The sequence below is a fragment of the Adiantum capillus-veneris genome, chromosome 26, assembly GCF_014529385.1.
Source record: "Adiantum capillus-veneris isolate H3 chromosome 26, ASM1452938v2, whole genome shotgun sequence".
Classification (NCBI taxonomy): domain Eukaryota; kingdom Viridiplantae; phylum Streptophyta; class Polypodiopsida; order Polypodiales; family Pteridaceae; genus Adiantum; species Adiantum capillus-veneris.
The window spans coordinates 15,471,927-15,497,849 of NC_140956.1; the positions used below are offsets into that span (position 1 = coordinate 15,471,927).

General features: G+C 40.9%; 1 protein-coding gene across 1 annotated transcript; it reads right to left on the minus strand.

The window, feature by feature from the left end:
• Positions 1-2,776: 2,776 nt before the first annotated feature.
• LOC147423050 (Transmembrane amino acid transporter family protein) lies at positions 2,777-4,765 on the minus strand. The gene has a single exon (XM_086502081.1). It carries the CDS (start codon positions 4,486-4,488, stop codon positions 3,049-3,051), a length of 1,440 nt encoding a protein of 479 aa, XP_086358207.1. The 5' UTR covers positions 4,489-4,765; the 3' UTR covers positions 2,777-3,048.
• Between the last annotated feature and the right edge of the window lie 21,158 nt (positions 4,766-25,923).

Genomic DNA, 25,923 nt, shown 5'->3' on the forward strand with positions numbered 1-25,923 from the left:
ATACAAAGCATGCCCAATTGGACTATTCAAAAAACCATGTGTAGCAAGTTAGCATGTACCTTTTCATACCAAGCACTTGAAGCTTGCTTCAAACCATACAAAACCTTTTTAAGAGTGCATATCTTGGTTTCCTATCTTTTTTGAACAAAACAATGAGGATGTGTTGCATACTCTTTCTCATGCAAATCACCACTCAAAATAGTCTTTATGTCAAATTGATATATGAGCTACCGATGTACAAATTCTATGAATGGTAGTCATATGATAAGTAGGGGCAAAAGTCTCATCAAATTCAATGCCCTTCTCTTGAGCATAACCTTTTGCCACAAGTCTAGTCTCATAGCACTTAACATAACTATCAAGATTACGTTTTAACTTAAAACTCACTTATTATCGAATGTCTTTTTTCCATCAGGCAAGTCAAAACAAAGACCATGTATGTTTCTTCATAACAACGTCATAGTTAGATTGCATTGCAGCCAATCAATTTTGCGAAATGTTATTCTTTATCCAATGAAAAAGGTTCTTCCTCATTATACATACTACATCATCCAAAGGCATAACATTCTGATGCATAAGACACATGCTAAGAACATAGGTGCATCCAAGTTATTGTCATATAAAGTTTGCACTAGCCATTTTTGCATACCTCTACTCATTTTTAGCCCCATCCTTATCATTTATATCCTATACCTCATTAGGACTTACATATGTACTCCCACCATTAAACATGAACACCAACATAGCTAATACATTCTGTGAGCTCTCAATTTTCTCTTAGATATATGCTAACAAAGATTGAAATGCATTTTCCAAATACATGCATTATGAGTAAATGAGTCATATTAACGATGTTGCATTGCATAATATTTGATGAGAAGCTACAATTTGAAGAAGTGTTTGCAATGGCTGCATTTTGCCTCTTTGTTACATGCCTCTTTAGCCTTAACCTAACAACATTGCTTGACGGATGACCATTTGCCTGATAGTAATGGCATTTCTTCTTCTTCTTGCCTTTATCATAACACTTATCAAACCTATTGTTGTTTGAAGGAGGAGTTGTGGACATAATCCTACTACATGGAGAAGCATTAGAGGTGCATAGCCATACTAGCAATGGTTTAGAAGCCTATTGCTCTTTGAAGAAGGAGCGATTGCGAACACAGTTCTACTACGTGGAGAAGCATTAGAGGTGCATAGCCATACTAGCAATGGTTTAGAAGCCTATAATATACATAATTTCGTCAAAGAGTGGAGATTTGAGCACCTAGTTCAAAATAAATAACAAAGTGGAGGTTAGAATGTTCCTAATTGTAATGGATGTTGAAGCTACCAAAGGGGTTATTTTCTTCTACCAGTTCAAGATAAAAAGATTGTGAATGAGGTGAAAGGTCTTAAAAAACACACAATTTCTTTACTTCCAAATAAGGATCATAGAGAAGGATAGAAGAAGACTACTTTCAAACACTGCATGTCGATATGCATTTTGAGTGATGCCATTTGGGTTGATGCCTTGGCTACCATCCAAAGCTTCATGGATTTTGTAATGGAGTCTTCTTTGGGAAGATAATAAGGATCTTATGAATTCTACATTATAGGACCAAGGCTTCTACATGAAAAGGTGGAAGATGCCCTTTAAGTAGCTTGGTGTTTTGGAAGGACACATCAACCACAACAATTGTCATAGTGGTAAAGACAGAATGACCTTACTAGGAACTAAAATTTCACTCCAGGGTTTAGAAGTAGATTTGGCAAAAGCAAAGGCCCTTAGAGCTACAATCACTAAAGAGAATGAAGGTCATTCATGCAAAAGATTCATTCAAATGGTGTTAGAACTACTCCATCCTTTGCTGGATTTTCTTGGTCTAAGGAGCTAGATGTGTATTGCAAGAGTATTGAAGTGCTTTTGTCCAAGCTACCTGCACGAGACCCTGGCAACAACTGGGAAGCCACTGAGCAAGCATGACAACAGCGAGTCTAGATCTACTCCTACCAAAGCAAGACATGCCCTGAGGATCATTGCGTCTAGGACTGTTGTACCGAGTGCATGGAAAACTGACTGCAGCAAGGGTGGAAGAACCTCTGGGGTATCTGATTGGAGATCTCCTGTTGCATGCCTCTCCTACTGCTGCTCGTAGAGCCTGCCCAAAAACGCAGATCTAGGCTGCCCAAAAACGATAGGGCTGTCTCCGCTACATGCTGCCCCCGGTCTCCTCAATTGCTACCCTCTAGGGCACCCAAGGGAGGGCGTCCCGCTCTGGAGCTGAACTGCAATGCTCTAGAGGGGACCTCCCTGACTAACTGGCAAGAGCCACTCCTGGGCATTATTATTGTCGATGACAGTGCCAAAGACCAAAAGCCAATGGAAAACTATTCAAGGATAGCACGCCATCCCTGGTAGATGCGAATTAGCTTAGAGGGGCATGCTTGACACAATACAACTACTCAGACTCGCACAGCTATAACCACACCTGCAAAGAACAAAATGATGACTGGATGAGCGCCAGGTACAACTCCATTCTATAAAATACCGAGGAGAGCCGTTACGTTTGAATCTTAAAACAAAAAATGAATAGCGCACATATGAGGATGCACGAGCTCATACGTTGATTGCGATCTCTGTGAAGCACTCCATTACTCCACACATTCAATCAGCTGAACAGCAATACATACAATCTGAAAAAACAACGAGATTTCAATGCATCACATGCAGAGGTCAAATGAATGCATGTCCCCCTTCTTCACCAAGGCTTACAGTTTTAGAAAGCTAACAATGTTCAAATGAAAGCAGCTTAGAACTTTCTCTTACAAAATCGAGTACATACAACACTGCTCCATGATTGGGTGTTTTGTAATGGCTGTAATTCCAGCCAAAGAAGCAGACAAATGTGGCTCTGTAAATGGTATCAATAAGCACCTACAAAAAGAATTAGCCTTTACAAAATCTGACAAGCATGTGGCAGATTTTATGTCTCCACATTTTTAGACTCTTTCCAGCCTTACATGGTAAAAGTAGCCTCTCAAAAATTCAAGCTTTGACCAACTCTATTAATGACGAAATCGTCTCGTTAGACTGATGACATTCCCCGAAACTCCTATACAGCTGACCAAAACCGCCATCACCAGCATTGACCAACAACCTATGAGGATGGCCCTCCTCTTCCCCATCTCAATGTTCAGATATTTGCACCATCGAATTCCGATCAAAGCCGGAAAGATAAACCCCAGCGAAAGCCCAGTTGTTGCGCCAGTGAATTGGAAAGCAATCCAAATGTTGGGGATAAAAGCTGAGCCCAGGTATACGAGTGCAAGCTGTACTAAAGTGATGCAGACGAATCGACGATGGCTTTCTTTGGCATGAGGGAAGAGAAACACGTCCACTGTCTGGCGTAGTGAATAGTGTATGACTGGAAACACAAGTATCAAGTGAATCACGTAGCCAACACGAATGACTGCATTGAGCAGCGAGCTGAAGCGCACACCCAGGTTCTTGTCAAAATTCGTGAGGACGTCAGAAGCTGTGGATTCTCCAAAGAGAAGGTACCCTGAGATGGCCGTCATTGAGTAGACAACAACACATAACAATGTGGAGGCACGGCCAACTCTCCTCATGGCAGTAGGAGTCCGATCCTGAAGCTCATGGTAGATTGGGTGCACATTGAAATGACAGATAAAAGCATTGGTCATGATGGGTATAACCACCAGGAGATCAAGCACTGAAGCGGAATCCGGGAGGAGACGTGGTTTACTCAGATCGCCTAGGAAGAGCTTGACAACAGCAATACCTGTTGAAAGAACAACGAAGACGATGGCAAGGAGGACGGATACTGCAGATGAGAACCGTAGGGAATCAATGCGCTTGAGAAAGCATAGTGGCACCAGCCCAAAGATAAGAGTCAGAAGAATTACCAAACTTCTGTTGCTCCACCAACCCTTATGTCCAGCAAGCTGATTCAAGAAGCCCTCGTGGTCCCCTGTTTCAGAGCCCGAAAGAACCTCCCCAATGATAATAAGGTAAACAATGAGGATGCCTGCGTTGTTTACGATGATGCATATCTCAGATACCTTTCGGCCGATGGGGCCGCAAGCACCCTGTACCGTTTCCCCATAAGTCCAAACCTTGATATGGGTAGAGAAATGGATGAGCAGTTCAATGCTAGCTTCTGATATAAGGCCCATAATCATGATTGCAAAGAAACCAACAGGGAGGCCGAGCACCTTCATGGTTGCAGGAAGCGCCATGATTCCTGCACCTATGATGCTTGTAGCCAGATTGAACACTGCCCCACCAAAGCCTGCTCCACTTTGCGAGGTATGCGCGGATGGTCGTAGAAGGGGTAGATTGTCATCATTTAGGTGAGGGTGAAGCTTCGATGGTGTGGACGGAAGCATCTGCGATTGATCTGAGGAAAAAAATGTGTGATGGTTGTGCAGGGAGTGCAGCTCCAGCTCCAGATCTGAAGCCGGGAGTGGCGAGGGCTTCATCATTCTCTCTCTCTCTCTCTCTCTCTCTCTCTCTCTCTCTCTCGGACGCACACACAGAGACAGAGGAGGCGTGCCCTAACGCACACCCGACGCAGAATAGCTCTGCGCTATTGTGCTGCGTCAAACATTATACCTGCTGCGTCAAGCATCCAGTTTTGAAGATTTGACCCGGCCATCTGGTCGTGACGTGTGAGGTAACTCTGCACTCAGCAATTTTGTAAGCATCTGCTCAACGAAGCTCTTAGAAGTCCAACTCTGCCGAAACGGCAGAGTTGGACCAAGGATTCTTTGTTTGGGCGTTCTTATCCTCCTCTTTCCATTCATGTGTGAGAGGGCACAATGCACACGCTACCCACAGCGCCCAAGTGGGTTGCACATTGCGTGTCGCAGCTTTTGCCACATGAGGTGACACAAAAGAAACGCTGCACTGGGAGCTCTCTCAATCAACTTGCAGAGAACGTCAGTTGGGTGGGAGAGGGTGAGGGTGACCCTTTGGACACAAGAAGAGAGGCGTCGGCCATGGCCTGGACATCCACGTTCATCTGTGTGACCACCCCTTATGTGACAAAGTCGAAAAAAGGCAAGCAAGCTAATTGGAACAGCTCATTTTGCATTGTGTAAGTCCAGTCAAGTGTGACATGGGCCTTAGAATTTGATGGCCATCCACATTCCTCACGCATTTCAGTGCCACACGACACACACCGAAACTCCACAGGAATGGTGAATTGGGACACTTGGTACTTAGCATAGGCCTAGATTGTATGGAAATGAGCATTCTCTTGAATTGCCCATCCCATATAAATTTATGAAACGACAAAGAATCATAAGCTTTTATGGTTGGAGGCACAAGAGTGGATTGGTACATTCAAAAGAGTTTGGGTTCAAATTTGGGCCTTGTAAAAAATGCCATGTCACCATAGAAAGAGATAATGAAAAATACATTTTTTGTTTTCAAGGATCTTGTTTTAAAAATCCGCAAACCCCCATATTATAGGGTTCGCTTATAAAAACGCTCAAAAAACTATCCTAGTAATGATAACGCGTTAATTTTGTGGCGCTTAGAAATAAATGTTGTATATCTCATCCTTTTTCTTTTTCAAAACTAAGCCATTTAGGAAAAGTTTGAGGTCATTTTTTGCCCTATAAGAAATAATAGAGGGAGAAATTGCTTTTCATTTTTTGAAAAGTTCAACAAGAAATTCAAAAACCCAAAATTTGGGAAAAACCTCCACCTTTTTGCCGAGTGCACGGGGTGTTATTTTTTGGGGTCCCACATATAATGTCGTTTTCAAATCTCTTGGGAATGTATCCCTCCCTCCCGAAGTACAAGTTTTCTCTTTTGGTCCAAATTTCGAATTCCCCCCTTGCTCATTATGTCCTTTCTCTACACCATATCCAACCCATCATCTTCTTCCCATATTCACGCTTTGACCTTGGTATTGCAGCCATGAATTCTCATAGGAGAGGTATCTATCATCTCCATGCTGAGTTGAAAGATGAATATTCCTTCCTTTGAAAAAGAAATAGGGTTTGTCAAACTCCTCCTTCTTCCATTGAAGCACTGAGATCTGAGAGAAAACTTATGGACAGATGATAGATTGTATCCCATAGACCCCATCACCAAATGCACCCCACCATTCTTCAACTGCTCTTTATTGATGCACTCCACCATTTTTCAAATGATGTTCATTGATAAGATTTGTAGGAGATGGCTATACACAAAACCTTGTAGCAGAGAGGGACAGTCTTAACATCGAGAACCATTTGCTACAAGAGTTCAAGGATTCTCTTCACCATCAACTTCAAGAAAGCAAGGAGAAGGTAAAGGACATGTAATCATCGCTGAATGTAGCCACGAGAAAGAGGACAGAGATTGAGCTTATACAAAGACAAAAAAAATTGAAGAGTATTGAGAGTCTCAAGCGAGGAAGTCGAAATTGCATCTGAAGAATCAAAGCAATGATATAAAATTGATCTAAATTTCAAGTTGGTGTCTTTGTTTTGCAAGTTGGTATTTCCGGGTGCGATAATGTTTGTTTGTGTTTTACATCATGTCCTTATTTTAGCCAGATTGTTCACAAGGAAGCATGAGAAGTGCATCACAATCATTTTCTGAAGTGATTCCACCCAGCCTTGCCGACAACCTATTGGATAAAAGAAGATTCAAGAAGGCTAAGAAGAAACACATCAATGGATTTTCGCAGAGTTCCATTTTGGACAAGGATGAAGTTCAAGGGACTATGGACAAATTTGAAATTAGTAGGGCAGGTTATCAAAAGTTGTTCAAGATCATGAATAAAAACTTGAAGCGGTCAAGAGTGAAGGGTTCCTCGCTACCAAATCCATCAGTCAATAGGCAAGGCTTAGAATTAATTCTAGGGTCATAGGCATGCTTGGAGAGCCTTTCCACATCAATGACATGTATCCTAGTAAGAAGAAAGACCTTAAGTTTAATTGTTTCAACAATCTATTCTTTGACTTGAGAACTTTGCAATGGGCAAAGATAAAATGTATGATCCTGAGCATGCTGAGATGAATGAGCATGCCTTTTTTGTAATCAAATTAGATGAAAGTGAAATTGTTAAGGGTAGAAAACTTGAGAAAGTATCAATAACCCTTATGAATAGAGCTCTTGATACCACAAAGGTGGAAAAAAACCCTAAAAAATTAAGTGCGCAGTTAGAGAAGGACATTTGGTGGTTGGGTGCTTTTGAAGTTGATCGTGAGAATTTTAATGTCTTAAATTGGGTGTTCCACCACACTAGTATCTGTTGGGGGTATGATCGTTGCATAGCTCCAATGACCAACCATAATTGTCAATCCGTAGTGATGAGTTGCCCGGTTAGGGTATGGAAACACTCACACAATTAGTGAGCTAATCATGGCAACACGAATGGCAACTCTACGAAGTGAGCTTCTCGGCCTATGGAGGAGCTAAGCCACAAAGATTGGCAATCTCCACATCCCTTTCTCTTCACCTCAAATCAACCCAGTCACACACACTAACTGTAATGAAAATTGCCTATGAACTTTGAGAGTAGCGGAATTAGGAAATTAGGTGAAGCACTTTTGAGAGATTCTTTGTGAGCATAGCGGTTGAACTTAATTGATGGTACCAACATAAACATGGTACTTAGTTAACTTGGCATGAACAATACTTTTGCAAGAGAGAGAGTTTAGAGAACATGACAATAGTTGAGGACCGGCGGATTCATATGGAGCCGATCCCCCCTCCAATAGGCATTTGTATTATAGTTTCTCCCATAAAGAGAGACTTTGTGTACAATCTTTGTGTTCCTTGTAACCTAGGTGATGCAATGAAGATGGAAAGCTTCATGCATCACAATCATAACATAAACTTGAAGAAAGCATTAACTATCCCAAGCCTCAGTCCCAAGGCCTCAAACACCTTCGAAGGTGGAGAGAGCTAGCGGGGAATGAGGATAGGGAAGAGGAAGAAGAAACATTCCATAGGAGAAAGAAATAGTTCCTCACTTATCATTACTCTTCCTTCTAGCATACATAATAGCATAGTAATGAAGATGGAGAAGATGGCAAGTTAAAGCATTGAAGCATGAATCTTGGTTGGATTTGCATTCCATAGCCAAGAGTGTTGATGTAGGCTTTCACTCTCACAAGCTTGGAGAAGGAGGTGGCGTTCCTCAACTTTCACCAAGTGAGAATGACTTTGCAAATGAGTGTGTGTGTGTGTGTGTGTGTGTGTGTGTGTGTGTGTGTGTGTGTGTGTGTGTGTGTGTGGAGTATATCCCCCTAGAACCCCCCCTCCTTGCTTTGGGCGAGTGTTGATCTTTCTGCATGTTGCAAGCTCATTGGACCCCTCTCCCCCTAGCCAATTACATGCAGCATGCAGTCAAGTACATGGGTAGTATTTTGACAAGTGTTCTCCTTACCCCTTAGAGAGAGAGAGAGAGAGCTTGAAAACATCTAGATATTTGTTAGCTGGAAGTAGAAGCTCATTGGACCCCTCTTTAGCCCAACCAATAGCATTCAAGCACACCATGTGGTTAAGCTTAGTGAGAGTCTGACATGTGTTCCATGTGCTCCTTTAGAATTCCCTTGACTTTGAGGTTTTTATGCATAGAAAGTTTCTCAAGCAACTTCCTCATTAAGTGTGTAGGTTCTCTTTTTGACTCAAGCATCTTACCCCCCATGCATAGGAAGCTTCTCAAGCAACTTCCTCATTAAAAGTGACAAGTACCTCAAGTACCTTACTCATCAAGCATGACAAGCACCTTAGATGGAGTTCCCACCTCAAGCACAGCCCAAGCTTGCTTAAGTTTAGGTCGGGTTCCCACCTCAAGCACAGCCCTAGCTTGCCTAAGTTTAGGTCGGGTTCCCACCTCAAGCACAGCCCTAGTTTGCTTAAGTTTAGGTCGGTTCCCACCTCAAGCTCAACCCTAGTTTACTTAAGGTCAAAGGACTTTTAACACTAACCATTGAAGGTCTTTAATGAAGCTAACCCTAAGGTCTTTTAAGCTTCATTAGTTAACCTTTCTCTTTGACAGACCATCTCTCATTTGGCCCCCTTTACCATTGGCCTCGTGTTGAGATAGATCCGTAAGCACATGTCTATATTCTAACCCTTGTTCCTCTTTATTATCCCATATTAAATGATCAGTTTAATATGAGAAAATCATTTGGGTTGGTTAGCTATTAGACTCTTTAATGACACTAACGATTGCAACAACGCACACATCACTAATCCCATCATGCAAGACACTAATCACAAGCGCACGCACAAAGATCTATTCAGCATCCAGACTCCAATCAAACCTACATACACACACAAAGAAATAGAGGGAAATCACACAAGATTAGAGCAAGATAACCACTAATTAGTTATGATCTAGCTAATCAAGCATCATTAGCAATCACAAGAGAGTATGAGAGAGATATAGTGAAAGAGAATTAAACATTGATTATTGTTAATCAAGTCCCATGAGCAAGGAAAAGTTCAAGGACTCCATAGCCACACACCTCATGAACTCTCACCAAAGAGTAGTCTCAACAAATAAGGCTAAGAACCCTAATTTCATTTACATATTGCCTTATATACCTAGGGTAAAAATATGCATTGTTCGGGCGCGCAAGGCCTTTAGGGCTCCACACTTACTATATCTGCAACATAGGCACACTAACTAACCTATTCTTTACAGCTTGGAGCTCCCATTGAGCCTGCAACCCATTACAAATATTACAATGGTTTGAAATAAATTGAAGAATTACAATACATGGCCATTTTGGACAAATGTAAAAAATGTGTAACTCCAATCTTCACTGCCGCTCTTCGCATTTGTCTTTGATATGCCTTTGTATATATTGGCCTTTAGTAGCTTCTGTTAACTGACATCGGCTCATTTAACATTCCCCCCTTTCGATTTTAGTGCACGTCCTCGGGCACTATTGAGAAGTATCTGTGGAGGTTATTGATTGGTTGTTGATGGGTTGATTGTCTTCATTTGGCGTTGAATTTGTTGATGAGGATCATTCCTTTGTAGCATCTTCATTGGTCCGAAGTTGTCTATGATGTGAGAGATGACATCACATTCGTTCATTGTAGCAGCATATGGTGAGGTTTTTGTTTATTTATTAAGAGTATGTACAAGAGAAGTAGAATGGTGAGGATCTAAACTAGGGTCTAATATCTGGATGACCAAAGGAAAAAATCCAATGGAAAAAAAAGCGTTTTTGTGATACGCGTCTTATTGGAGTACATATTAGCATGGAAAATATTAATAAAGTACTGAAGGGATTATTTGTTGATGAATATGGAAATAAGAGGGCAGCAAGTATGAGAGTAGCATGATGGAACATTGGTTTGCCTGTGTAGTCCGCTCAAGGTGCATAGGTGGAAGCAAAAAAGAGTGTCTAATGCATATGTCCAATGATGGGACATCCTATATGCGTTCACAAATGAAAACATTATGATGTGCAAGAAAGATGTTTGAGGGGTTCTTCAGAAAGGAGGTGTAGCTATAAAAGCATATGTCGTGGCTTTACAAGCTAGCACCCTTTAGGAAGGGTTTTTGTTGTCGAGGATAGGTGCTCTCATCTTATTGTGCATGAGTGTAGGACTCTACGTCACTCCACCATGATTAAGTTAATAGAATCTGACTATTATGCTCATCTCATCCAGCATGAGCAACATGACTTAGATATGCTCAACTCTTTCAGCTTGAGCGTAAGCCAAATAACTACGACTCTTAGCATAGAGTTTGATATAACTTGAAGATTTGGGACTAACGCTTTGCTCATTTTTTGGCTCAGTAGCCTGACTTTGACTATGCCAAAGAGTGTTTTTTGCAAACATCTCTTCTGGTAAAAGTAAGGTTGAATCCTCAAAAGGTGGATTATTGAAGGACTAAGTTGGTATTGAGAGTTTCTATTGCCATACATGTTTTATCTTTGAATCTATTGCTTTGTCATAAAAAATAATATCTAACCAACCCAATGATTTTCTCATATTAAACTGATCACTTAATGTGGGAGAATGAACTAGAACAAGGGTTAAGATATTGAGGTGTGCTTATAGATCTATCTCAACACGGGGCCAATAGAAAAGGGGCCCAAATGAGAGATGGTCTATCAAAGAGCAAGGCTAACCAATGGAGCATAAGACCTTAGGGTTAGCTTCATTGAAGACCTCCAATAATGTGTGTAAAAGTCCTTTGACCTTAGGTAAGCTAGGGCTGAGCTTGAGGTAGGAACCCGACCCAACTCGAGGTGCTTGTCCTGCTTGTCATGCTTGATGACTAAGGTACTTGAGGTGCTTGATGATTGAGGTGCTTGAGATGCTTGATGATTGAGATGCTTGAGGTGCTTGACATGCTTGAGATGCTAGGGCTTTACTTGAGGTGAGAACCCAGCCCAAGCTTAAAGTGCTTAAGGGCCAAGCTTGTGGTGGGAACTGGGCCTATGCATGAGGGGCTTGAGGTGTCAAAAAGTCAAATATTCAATCCCTATAAGGAGGGGGCGAGTCCTACATGAGGGGGATGAGAGAGAACACCCAAGGCATGCATGGTACAAAGAAAGCAAAGGGACACTTGTCAAGTTCCTCCTCATGTTGCCCTCATGGTGTGCCTGAAGCCTATTGGTTGGCCACCCAAGGGGTCAAATGATAAATTAGGAGATTTAATTAATTGATTTTGAATTTATCAAGTCCTCTCTCTCAAATGGGAAAGGGGGACACTTGTCCCAAGGCTACCCTTGCTGCTTGTAATGCCTCCTGCTTGTGATTGGCTAGGCCTGGAGGGGTCCAATGAGCTTCAAGCATGAACTACAAGGGGGGGTTGACCCAAGAAAGCTAGGGGGTTTCTTAGGGGGTATACTCATCCACACACACTCACAAACACTCTCATGGTGTGCTATGCAAGGTGCAAGAGCTCCATCTCCTTCTCGAAGCTCCTTGAGAAGTTGAGAGCCTACACCAACACTCTTGGCTATGGAATGCAAATCCAACCAAGAGCTATGCTTCAATGCTTAAGCTTTCCATCTTCTCCATCTTCATTACTATGCTATTATGTATGCTAAGCAAAAATAGTGATGATAAGTGAGGAACTATTTCTTTCTCCTATGGAATACTTCTTCTTCTTCTTCCCTACCCTCATTCCCTGCTAGTTCTCTCCACCTTCGAAGGTGTTTGAGGTCTTGGGACTGAGGCTTGGTATAGTCAATGCTTTCCACAAGTTTATGTTATGATTATTTCAAGAAGGCTAATGGTTTATTGCAAGTAGATTAATTACTTCATGCAAGTAGATTAATTGTATTGCAAGGCAGATTAATTGTTTCTTTAAACACAAGTTGATGCATAAAAGTTCACATCTTCATGCACCTAAATGATTTAGGGAACACAAGGATTAATAATGCTCACAAGTTCTTGATTGTTTTCAAGCTAACATTGATTGTTGCTATTAAGCAAAAGCTTGGTGTACGAAGCTTTCATCTTCATACCGCCAAAGAGGTCTCAAGGAACACAAAGATTGTATTGTACCAAGTCTCTCTTAATGAGAGAATCTATAATACAAATGCCTTTTGGAGGGGGGACCGGCTCCTCATAAATCCGGTCCTCAACTGTTGTCATATTCTCTAAACTCTCTCTCTTGCAAAAGTATTGCTCATGCCATGTTAATTAATTGCTATGATTAAGTTGCTACTACCAATTAAGTTCACCCTCTATGATCTCAAAGTTGCTCACTTTAATTCTCTTAATTCCGCTATTCTCTAAGTTCCATTACAGCTTTGTCTGTTGGTTGTCCTTCTTTGACTTTGAAGACTCCATTGGCTTTTTGGTTGTCCAGTTAGGCCATTTCCATTACAGCTTTGTATGTTGGTTGTCCTTCTTTGACTTTGAAGAATCCATTGGCTTTTTGGTTGTCCAATTAGGCCTCTTGTAAGGAGTCTTTGATGTTGTTGTATGCCTTTATTGACTGTCAGTATCTGGCTTTTCATTCGGATTATTTGAAGACGTAGGAATCCAAATCTCTCCATTGTATTCATAGGTTCTTTGATGACTTTGTATAGATTTAGTTTGGTTGAGCTCTTGAGATCTACATGCAGATCTGTTATAGTTTCAGTTGGTCTTTGGTTGACTAGTAGCCAAATCTTCATATAGCCTGTGTAGAAGCTTTGTGAAAGAGGAAGATTCCTTGAAATCCATCTTTGTTATGTATCCTCTTGAGAGTTGTGGTAGACTTTAGCATCATTTGATATTTTTCTGTTGTTGAGTTACTTGTTAGGTATCCTGGAATGTTGTTGAGTTTGATACCCATTTGACCTTTTACTATGGGAGGGTCTTGATTGCACTTCATATGCCCTGACGTGCGGTTTTTGTACCCATATCTTTCTGCTACCTCTATAGTACTCATGTTCTTTTAAACTCCATTTGTGATGATATCCATCCCATGTGTTTGTATTTATGTGCTGATGTGTTGTCTTCAATCCACACTGGATCATTGACTTTTACTAAACTGCTCTGAGCAAACACTTTCTTGACGTTCATTTGCTCAATGCTTTCTTGAGTACTTGGGATGAAATACCTTTGAATTTCTAGGTATCTCCCTAGATGTTTTGTTTCGGCCAGCAATTGACTTGAAATTTTTAAAGCCTAACTTGCTTGAAGAAGCTCATCCATGAGGGTTCTTTGATGTAGAGGCATACATTGTCACACATTTCTTGCTAGTCAGTGGAAGGTCCACTTTAGCTTTACCTTTGTCTGGAAGATTTATCATTGATTCTTGTGACTTTTGCAACATTGAATCCAACATTAACGATACGTGTATCTATTGCTTGCTACCTCTTGGAAAGTAGAGTAATAGCATTGTATCTTCTTTGAAGGCCTTGTGTTGGTCTAACCATTGTGTCCAAGGATGACATCTGAAAGCATTCTCTTGAAGGTTTTACTTGAAACTTTACCTGCTCTTCATGCTTCAGGATGCTAAGGGTAGCAACAATTTCTTCTTGAATCGCGTCCATACCTTGCATTGCTTTCCTGTCTTATTTTCCTGGAATGATCTCGAGTATTCTCTGGATGTTTTTTGAAACCATATTTCACTTTGCTTCTTTATCCAATAGAGCATTTCATCTGACACTATATCCATTTTCATTGTTGAGGACTATAGCTATTCTCTTTTGTGGTTCTCTTAAATGTCATAAAATATAATATCTAACTTTACCAAATGATTTTCTCATATTAAACTGATCACTTAATATGGGAAGATAAAAGGGGAACAAGAGTTAGTATATATATATGTGTGCTTCTAGACCTATCTCAACAGGGGACCAAAAGGAGAAATGGTTGCATCTCAATAGGGGTCCAAAAGGAGACGGTCTACCAAAGAGCAATGTGCAATAAATGCTTCTAGATTTACCTTAGCAAGGGACCAAGAGAAGAGATGGTTACATCTCAAAAGGGGTCCAAACGGAGATAGTCGATCAAAGGGCAACGTGCATCTAATGGAGCTTAAAACATCTTAGGGTTAGCTTCACTAAAGACCTCCAAAAGTTAATGTTAAAAAGTCTTTGACCTTACACAAGTTAGGGCTAACCTCGAGGTGGGAATCGTACCCAAGTATGAGGTGCTAAGACGTTTAAAGTGGTTGTGGGAACCTTGCCCAAAGCTTGAGGTGGTTTATGCTACTGAGGTTTTTGATATGTTAATTTCAAAGATAAATTCTCAAGAGGCATGAACATCCATGTTTGATTGACTAAGGCTTGAAGTATTCAATTCAAAATAAATGACTTAAGAAGCATAAAAGACACATGCTTTCTTGATTGACTAAGTCCTTGAAGTATTCAATTCAACTAAATGCCTTAACAAACATAAAAGACACATGTTCAAATGATCCTTCACATGTAGCCCTCATGATGTGCTTGAATGCTATTGGTTAGGTTTTAAAGGGGTCCAATGAGAATTTAGATACATAAAAATAAATAATTAAGTTCTTTCTTTCAAAGAGGAAAAAGAGGACACATGTCCAAATGAAGTAATAAAATAATACAAGAGAGAGAGAGAGAGAGAGAGAGAGGTGTGGACCAAGCATGAGAGGAGGGGTATACTCTCCCACACACACACACACATTCTCTCATTATGTGAAGTGCAAAATGCAAGAGCTTCATCTCCTTCTCCAAGCTTGTGGAGAAGTGGAGAGCCTACACCAACCTTCTTGGCTATGGAATTCAAATACAACCAAGAGTCATGCTTCAATGCTTAAACTTGCCATCTTCTTCATCTTCATTACTATGCTATTATGTTATGCTAATCAAGAAGAGTGATGATAAGTGAGGAACTATTTCTTTCTCCTATGGAATGTTTCTTCTTCCTCTTCCCTACCCTCATTCCCTACTAGCTCTCTCCACCTTCGAAGGTGTTTGAGGCCTTGGGATTGAGGCTTGGGATAGTTAATGCTTTTTGCAAAGTTTATGTTAAGCTCATGATGCATGAATCTTTCCATCTTATTAGCATCACCAAGGTCACAAGGAACACAAAGATTGTATTGTAACAAAGTCTCTCTTGAAGGGAGAATCTATAATAAAAACGCCTTTTGGAGGGGGGGTTGGCTCCAAGTAAATCCGGTCCTCAACTATTGTCATGTTCTCTAATACTCTCTCTCTTGCAAAAGTATTGTCCATGCCAAGTTAATTAAGTACTATGTTTATGTTGTTACCATCAATTAACTTCACCCTCTATGTTCTCAAAACGATCTCACAAAAATGCTTACCTTAATAATCTTAATTCCGCTATTCTCAAAGTTCATAGGACATTCCCATTGCATAAAGATCTCTTTTCTGCTTTTGCCATAGTCTTGTCTTGATCTAGCTCAGTCTCTATGGAAGTGGGTTTGAGGCTTTGGGTTTCACTTTTGACTTTCTTCTCTTGACTCAACTAAAATGCCGGGATCTTTGGACTTCCTATTTCTTCCTGGTTGTTTGCAACATTGATCTTCTTTACTTCTAGCTTTGAGGGCATTCACTGCTCCAAAGCTTTCATGGTTGCTGTTTGTCGTATTTGACTTGCATTTGCTATTGCTCGATTTGCTTTAATCTCTTTTGAAGTTATGTTGGGTGGAGATGATTCATCTTCAATAAACTCTACTTTTGGCATCAATCTCCATTTGAGTTGTACTTGTGATGTCTTTTGTGAGTCTTGGTCTTCATTCTTGGTTGTCTTTGAAGACTTCATCTTGTTTAAACTCCGTATCTCTAAAACCTTCTGGACTAGTGGCATTCTCAATATGATGTTATCTGTTATATCTTTTGTTGTGATCACATGAAATTGGGTTATGATGGTCTATGAACCTACTTGAATGGTGGTGGAAATGATTCCCCAGCATTCTACTCGTATGTTTTTAGGTATGCTTATGAATTCAGGGACATCTTTTAGCTGTGGTTGGCTACATTTTTTCCAAGTGCAAAAAAACATGAGGTTCTTGTCTAGCTAAAAATCTAGCTTTATTTCGCTTGACAAGTTTTCTTTATGTTCACCGGTAATGTTGGACTTGATCTTCTTGAGATTTCTTTCTAAATTGATTGATTTTTCTATGGTTGTTTCCTTGGGTTGAGTTTCTTCTATATCTTCTTTGCTATGACCACCTGCTTCAATGGATGTTAGCGGGTTGCCGCAACGGACGTCTACAGCATAGCTCTTTTAAACTAACATAATGTCAATATGCAAGGAAGTAACTTGGGATGGGGCTCGGAGACTTCATGAGAGTGTCAATCTCACCAAAGTGAACTAAGAGGGCTACTCAATCTACTATAAAAGCAAATCAACCACTTCCTAGTCGGACAATTAGTATGCATTCACCGCTCTAGGTCATCACGCCATTTCGGCATCCAAACAATTCGGAAGGCAACGGAACTTAAGGAGAGGTATCACAACACCTAAGGACTCAATCCTACCGAGTTTTGTCACCATCTGGGAAGGTACCTAAATCATGATCCATCAAAAAAATGTGCAAAAAACTAAAACAGAAGTACTCGAAAAGGTCCTCCTCAAGATTAAAAAAACAACCATTTTAACCTTCAAATGCATTTAGATCACAAACAAAGCGTCATGAACCACAATAGGATTGAAAATGATTACGCTTAGATTGTAGAGCAAGAGACAAGGAACGCAATGTGCTATTCAAAAGTGAATTCTGATTACCAATCCAAGAGAAAAGAGGATTACAATTTGTAGCAGTAAGAGGCTCCCACAGTGCACGTTTTTTGAATCTTCAAGCTAATGATATCTCTTTTGTTCAAAACTAAGGGTTTTGACTTAAAAGTTAAGGGAGCTTTCCCACGGCCATCTGGCCACTTACAAGGGTGTAGACTCAGAGAGGTTGAGATGGTATTGTCAGATTACATCATAATTACAAATCATCATAGGCTAAATTACATGGCTTTCTTTGAAAAATTGAGTAGTGTTTACAGGGTTTGGTGTGCATACGCCTGTATCCACCGTATCCACCAAACATTCCCCCCTTCCTATTCATTACATGTCCTTGTGCAAGCCGTCTCTGAGCGAGCCTACTGCTTTCTCTCGAGCGTTGCAGTGAGATTTTTGAACTTTTGAGCTCTTGCTTCAATCTGGACTTTGGTGGCCAGCTCTTTGAGGGCATTATTACTGAGGGTACTTTGGTAGACAATATGGCGGTCTGGTAGATCTTTTGTCATGGGATTGAATATGGAAGAGTCCACTTCGAAGAAGCCTGTCATGAAAGCCTCTTCAAAGGTTTGCATGTTATGAGAGGGAAGAAACATGACTCTTGCATATAATCCCATGATGACATTCCTGCTTGGGATTTATGTCTCCATATTCCAGCAAATGCCTCGCTTTCCTTCGACAAAGATTTGCCAGCGATGCTCTGCTGCTTCTGTATCACTGAAAGTTGTAATGCAGGTGATGAGCATCTTGGCAATCTTTACAAGCATCTGACAGGCGAGATCTGGGATCTCCTTGATCATGTTGATCACCTCTTTTAGAGTTTGAACCATGTACTGCTCGGATGGTGGGTTGTTATTGAGAGGCTTTGTGATTACCAGGTAGTTTAGCACTGCGGGTCTTTTGCTTTGCCAAATATAAAAACTATCCCAGGAAATTTTCTTCATCCGTTTGGTCAAGGTCTCTTACAAAGATTTCATCCACTATGCGTCGGCACTCGACAACCCCGTCTTTGTCAGGGACTTCCGACTCTGACTTCGTAGGTAGGCTGACACCCATCATCTCGAATGGAATGATTTCATATCCTTCCTCATCACAGGATTTGGTGAGGGTCACCTCATTAACACAAACATAAAGAGTGGCTAGTGTTTGTTGCCATCCAAAAGGTTCGAACATCTCTTCTAGAAAAGGCTCTGGTATATATGCCTCGTCTTGTGCAGTCCTATCAAGAATGCAATTTTTCCTTTTTAGACTTCCACATTCTATAGCTTCTCCTGCCCACTGGTGAGCTTTGTTCTGTAGCCAAGCCGGTATTCCTCCTTCCTGGTCAGTTGTGGAGTTCAAGTCTTCTCCTGGGGTTCGTTCTACATCTCTATAGCTATGATCTGCGACACTAATTTTCGTAGTGACATCCTTGTTCTTCACATAGATATAGTCGTAGCCCCAACCTTGCACCGTTTTGAGCTGACACATGAATGGTCTGCCCAATATGATATCAAAGTTGCTGCTCTCATCAAAATTCATAATAGCAAATGTGTTTTCATATGCAATTCCACAAGAGGTTACCACAATCTGCTCCAAGATGCCTATGGGTCTTTCCAGATACCCACCTGCCGATTGAAGTTTCATTCTCATCTTTTTGAGAGCAGGTTTTTCCCATTTTTTCCACATTGCTTTGGTAGCTATGGCTATTCCAGGCCCACTATCCAATATTGCTATTCGTGAAGAGTTTTAGTATCCATCATCTTAGGATTGGCTTCCCATTGAGATGGTACTTTCTTCACCTCCGATCGAGTTTCATGGGTCCCAATAAATGAAGGTAAAGTCTTCAACAAATGAGGTTTATTGTCCTCCGATAACGATGTCCCTGCATTTCCATACAGTAATCGGATGTCATTTGGGTAGAGCTCATGCTCCAAGTGAATCTCTGGGATGGGAGATGACAGAAGAGCACTTCCATCTTTCCTATTTTTGATATGTTCCCATAACTACTGAGGCCATTGTTCTTCTACTTCCGAAAATTGCAGTGGTGCATTCTATCTGTTGTATTAGTTGCCACCTTGTATCCAACGGTGTTTCGTGTACAAAATCTTGTCGGTGTTTCTTTTCAATTTCCTGCCCCTCTAACTCTTGAATCTTTTCTCGGATTAATACCTCAGTTTTTGGAGCAGTAGGAACTGATGGTTCCATAAGCGCTTGAGCTGCTTGGATGAGTTCCTTGCACATCTTTAGCCTCTTTTTCTCATAGCCTAGATGAGGGTACATTAACCATCTATCCTCTTGGGTTTGATTAGGCTTTAGTCTGGCCTTGTAAGCTTTTAAAATTGCGTCCAAAGGTTAGAACACCTTGTCTACTAAGACAGATCCTCCAGATGGTATATCCCATGGTTTTTTTATCTCATTGTTTCCCTTAAGGTCTCTTTCCTTTTGTAGTTGTTCCTCTGTTTTTAGTAATTTGGTTTCCAATGCTGTTTTTTCCTTTTCTCTTTTGGCTTTCATCTTGTCTCGTTTTGCCTTCCAAGATTTCCTAGGGGTTCGGGCAGATAAGTTTTCTATCTTTGTTTGGCTGGCAAGTACGTTCCGTGCTCCTTCATGTGCTGAGCTTGAGTGACCGCATTTATCAAAATGTTCGGTTCTGTTTTTGATCCACTTGAGCTTAGCACAATCCCCATTTTGTTCATGGCTACCTTCCCTTTGTTGTCAGGGTTTTTTGGATAGTGTGGAATGAGATGGTCGGTCGTACATCCATCACAGAATCCAAAAAATTTTACCCGTTCTCCTTTGTTTGGACAAACTCGCACCGAATGATCACCGCCACATTCATAGCATGGTCTTGCAGGTGGTGGAGTAGCTTGTGGAGCCCCCATCGATTGTCCTTCTCTAGGAGGATACCCCCTAGGTTTATAGCCTTGATTTGCCATGAACATAAACATATTCTCATCGACCAAGTAATGGTTTTTACTTGGTTGTGCGATGTATAAGGGCTCAGGCATCTCTTCAAGATTTATCCATGGATTGTATTCCTCTGGCACATATGCATTTTCCTCAAATCCCCTTACATAAGTGTTGTCTGATTCTTCTCGATACGAGACTACTTGGACCATACTTTGATCAAAAGGTGGTTCTATGGGTTGAGAAATCCTTACCATAGCCCTATTTTCCTGGGGTAAGGGAGGTTGATGTCCCAACACAGGTTGAGGTTTTTCTTGCCCTAAGATTGAGTTATTTGTCCCTAATTGGTACCTTGGAGGGGGTGAAATTTTTTCTCCTCCCTTTTTGAGCATGTCATTTTGCAATCCTTCTATGAAAAGGACAGACAGTCTTTCATCCTGAGGTAGTTCTTGAGCAGGGCATCTTTCTATGTACTACTTGAAACGAAGTGATGCTTCCTTCACCTTTCTCTTTCTTCTTTTGCCTAAATGCATAGATCTGGGAGACAGTGTTATGCTTGATCCCCCTCTTTGAGAATTCCTCAGCGAACTCTTGGAGAAGTTGCTCAATACTTGGGAATTCCAAGATGTTTAATGGTTGGAACCAAGTCAAAGCAGTCCTTCTAATGTCAACCCAAATCCTTCATATTGAATATGGAAATCAATTACCTGTTCCGCCCTCAACACTTGTTTGAAGATTGAAACATGGGCATATGGATCTCCGGATCCATTATACTTTTTGGGTATGCATTTTGCCACCTGAGATGATCGCATACGTCTGGCCTCTGCAACCATTCTAACAACACTTGGTCCACATGGTGTGGCTTCTCTAGGTTCGTAATCTCCTCTTGGTTCTACCAGTGGTGTAACATTTAATGGCCTAATAACTTATGTGTAGCAGAAATTAGCATGAACATAGTGGGCATTTCATTAGAATAGATTCCTAATGAGAATTACAAGAGTGCTTGGGTGGAGAGAGCAACAAAAAGCATAACACCTAGCTAGATAGCATCGACAATACTTTCAAGAGAGAGAGAAATTAAGCTATTGACAACAGTTGAGGACCGGATTTGCATGGAGCCGGTCCCCCCTCCAAAAGGCTTTGTATTATGGTGTCCCCCCTCCAAAAGGCTTTGTATTATGGTTTCTCCCATCAAGAGAGACATTGTACAATACAATTCTTTGTGTTCCTTCAAGAATAGCTAGTGCAATGAAGATGGAAGCTTCATACACCAAGCAAAACACTTAATCAAACACAACTTGAATTATCCCCGTTCTCAGACCCAAGACCTCACACACCTTCGAAGATGGTGAGAGCTAGCAGGGTATGAGAGTAGATTGAGAGGAAGAAGGAGTATCTTACGAGAAAGATGTACATCTCCTCACATAATCACTCATATTAGCATAGCTTAGCTTAGTAATTAGGTTGGTAGAGGAGATGAGCATGCATTGAAGCTTGGCTCTTGGTTGGATTTGCATCCACATGCCAAGAGAGTGTTGATGTAGGCTTCTATCTCACAAGCTTGGAGTAGGTGATGAGCTCTCCATTAAAGCTTGGGAGGAGATAGAGTATTCTTCCTTCACACATGGTCAAGTGTGAGTGTGTGTGTGTCAATGCCAAGAAAAAATCAGCCCCCTCTCTCTCTTGGGCGAGCCCTAGCTGCTAATTTGGTCTGGCTTTTGCCTCATTGGACCTCCCCAAGTCAAGCCAATAGGTATTAAGCAGCATAAGTGATAGCCTTCTGACATGTGTCCCCCTTTCCCCTTTTGTGAGAGCTTTAGGTAATTAAATAATTAAACTAAACTCTCATTGGACCCCTTTGTCTCCTGGCCAATAGAAATCAGGCAAGCCATGGGGCTTCTGAATGCTCATTGGACCCTTTGGGAGACTGCCCAATAGTCTTCTAGGAGACTTAATTCTCATTGGTTTCTTTTATTAAATGTTTTTAAATTAATTAAACTACATTTACTCTAGCTTAATTCTCATTGGTCCACTTCAAGGGTCTTCCAATAGGAATTGGGCACACCTTGTGGGCATCTGGGCTAGGGAGCTGACATGTGCCCCTCATTCCCTTTGTGTAAAGGGAGCATGTGTGTGTGTGTGTGGCTTTCTCTCTCGCCCCCTCCCATGTAGGGATGTGCAAAGACTTTTAGGGCACACACAAAGCATCCAATTTTCCCTAGGGTTGACCTTTGGACACAACCTTTGAATTTTGGAACCTTAGCATTTTGGAAGTCTTAATGGGCTGAACCTTAGGGTCTTTTTAGCCCATTGTTGCACATGGCTCTTTTGCAGATGGCCCCCCCTTTGGATCCCTATTTTCCCTCCTTTGGATCCCTACTATGGCTGGTCTGCTAGCTTAACTAATATTCTAGCTTTTTCTCCCTTGGCACTTCCCCACATTAAATGATCAGTTTAATATGAGAAAATCATTTAGGAGAATTAGATATTGATTATTATGACATTACCTCTCTCTTGAAATCATAGTCGTCCTCGACTATGGTGTAGAGAAGATAAAGCATATTCATGAGTCTTTTTCTTAGCGGGTAGAGGATCCCTATGTTACCCTACGACATCATTCCATAATGGATGACTAGTCCATTTGGCGCTTGAGAGCCTGAGGCTGCCGCAAGCATGTCTGCACATTAGTCCTATCAGTCTTCCATAGTAGAGTGACAAGCTCTACTTGGTGTTTGGGAGATGTCGTCTCCGCAAACTTGATCTAAGCATGCATACTACTTCATTTTTGTGCACAAATAAAGAAAAAGAGAGTCTTATAAGACAAAAATTTTGTTCATTTTTAACATTTTGTACATTTGCTTACTCTTGGGAAGTATTGTAAGCATTGACAAGGTTTAGGTTATCCTTTAATTGTATGCCTTGCATCCATCTAGCATCTTCGAAAGGATAATTCTTAAACTTAATAAGATATCGTCGGATAGTCTTACCGCCTCTTAATACCTTGTCTTCATGTCGGAGAATGGACTCGGGCTGCAGCACCTCCTCTTGGTCCTCGATCTCCGGTGGGTCTTCAACAGTTGGTTCTTGAGGTGGCTCTCCTTTGTAAGGCTTTAATAGGCTCACATGAAAAGCATTGTGTATGAGCCAATGATTGGGCAACTTAAGTTGATAGGCCATCTCATTGATTGGCCTAAGAATCTGGAAGGGACCATAGTACCTTTTTGCTAGTTTAGCATAGTACTTTTGGTGGCCCGTAGGATTCTTGCCCGTCGTGTGCCTTAATCGAGCCTTGGGAAACTTTAACAAGACCCGATCGTTTTCTTTAAAGGCTTGGGCTCTTCTATGCTTGTCAGCAGCAGTCTTTTGCCTTTGCTGTGAGATAGAGATAGCATCCTTAATCTTTTGGAAAGATTCTTGTAGGTCTCGGCTATACTCATCTGCAACGAAGATCTTCCCATGTACCTTAAGTAGCAAGGGACTTTTTGATCTTCCCTCAATTACCTCGAAAGGTGCTTTTCCTGTGGAAGTATGTACAGTGTTATTGTAAGCATACTCTACTAAGGGTAAGTACTTCTCTCATTGGGATCTTTGATCTACTTCCGTTACATAGGCTTTTAGTAGATCGAGAATGGTTAGGTTAGCTATTTCACTTTGGCCATCAGTTTGTGGATGATAGGCCGAAGAGAAGTTTAGCCTTGTTCCTAAATTCTCAAAGAGACCCTTCCAGAAATTACTGGTCATTCTAGGATCTCTATCCGACACTATGGACATTGGCAAGCCATGGTACCTGAAAATTTGGGAAATGAAGAGGGTTGCCATTTGATGGGCTTTGATAGTCTTTTTGACAGTTATAAAATGAGCTTGTTTACTGAACCTGTCTACTATCGTCCATATCCCCGTATTCCCATGGATAGATTTAGGCAATCCAAAGATAAAATCCATGGATATGCTCTCCCAAGGTGAATTAGGGATTGGCAAGGGTTGAAGCAATCCAGGTTGCTTCCCTCTATCAAATTTTGTCTTTTGACATACCACACATTTGGAAACATACTCTTGTATGTTCACTTTCATGGTAGGCCAATAGAAATATGTTTCAATTCCCTTTAAGGTAGACTGAATCCCTCTATGCCCCGCATATGGGGGAGCATGAGATTCATACATTACTTTCTCACGTAGTGAGTTAGTAACGCATAGTCTATTGCCATAGAGAAGATAACCATCTTGTAAAGTAAATGGTTCTTCTTTCTTCCCTAATGCAAGGGCTGAAATCACATCTCTAAAATCGGGATCAATAGCATACTCATCTATCATTGAAGATAGATCATTGTGAGTTGCTATGGAAACCGCATTCACTCTCGGTCGTCTTGAGAGTGCATCGGCTACTTGATTATGCTTGCCAGCAATGTGAGCAATATGAAAATGAAATTGCGAAAGGAAATTTGCCCACCTCATTTGTTTGTCGGAGAGCTTGGTCTACGTCATGAAGCCAAATGAACTTTTGTTAATACCATCAGGTTCAACATGATTAATAGGTCTTATGGTATCAAAATTTCTAGAAATGAACCTCTGGATTGGAAGCTAGGTGGATTCTATCACTATGCCTGAGCTTCTGCCAGTTCTGGGCTTTTGGGATGGTTTTTTTGCATCCAAATTCAACTTTGGAAGGACCACTAGACTCTTTGTGATGCCCTCTAGCTATGTTGCCAGTTTGGTATCAAAATGTGTCAGAGGAACATGGATCGTGATCCATGTTCCTTAGTGTCAGTATGCACTGAAACTTGACCCACAGCTAGTTCTTGGCCTAGTGGTGCTGGCTATATGGTTTTTGAATGTTTTGGAGTTTTTTATGTCAGCCAAAGTCAGTTTTAGGGTTTGTTTCAATGGTTTTCCCATCATCTGATTTTTGCCCCCTTTTGCCCTCTTTTGAACTTTTCTGATAAGGATCCTTTGGTAAAAAGTGTTTCAATTACTATCACCCACAACCTGCCTATTGTCAGCTCAAAATTCCAAAAAGGTACATGGATCGTGATCCATGTTTGGCAAGATTTTGGACTGATACTTTGTGAGCTGGTCACACAAGGTATGGTGATGCTATTCCCCAAATCTTTTTGGATTTGATCAATTTTTTCCAAGTGAAAAACAAGATTTTGTGTGTTTTGCGGTTTTTTGCAAACAACTCCTTTTTTGGTATTTTGATCAGATTTTTTCACTTTTTGTCTATGGCTCCCTCTGGAAAAGTTGTTCAACTAGTAATCGAGAGTACACTGGTCAAATCTTATTGTTAGATGTCTACCTGGAATATGGATCGCGATCCATGTTGGGAAGCATCTGGACGTGAAATTTGGTTATGTTGGTTCCGTGCTTCTAGTTGATCCCAATTCTCACCCCTTTTTGAATTTGGATAGATAAAAGTTCAGTTTTTTCTTGTTTTTCCAAATTTCTAAGGTTTTGCTCTGCTAACCCCAATCTTTTGATTTTAGTGATCTTCTAGCACTCTTCTTCTGACCAAACTCAAGGTTCTGATGCCTGAGAGCCTGTTTTAAGCAAAGGAAACATTTTTAGCACATTTTGCCAAAGAGGTACATGGATGACGATCCATGTTGGATAGGCAAAATGGAAGTTTTCTGCATAGTCTGTTTTCAACAAGTGTTTTTATCCCCTTTTTGAAGGTTTTGCTGGGTTTGGTTCAGTTTTGAAGCTCTGACCATCACTTCGTCAACTTTTCAGAGTTATGGTCTTCAACACCAAAATAAGGTCTTTGATAGTTTTTTCCTCAATCCTTTTGGCTCCAAATGATGGTGTAATTTGTTTCCTAACCTACTCCTTTAAATTGAAATGAATATGCAAACATAAATGAACTTAACAGTACAAAAATGACAGCT

Coding starts and splice junctions, on each gene's coding strand:
- LOC147423050 (XM_086502081.1), bottom strand. CDS start 4,488: ATGATGAAGCCCTCGCCACTCCCGGCTTCAGATCTGGAGCTGGAGCTG.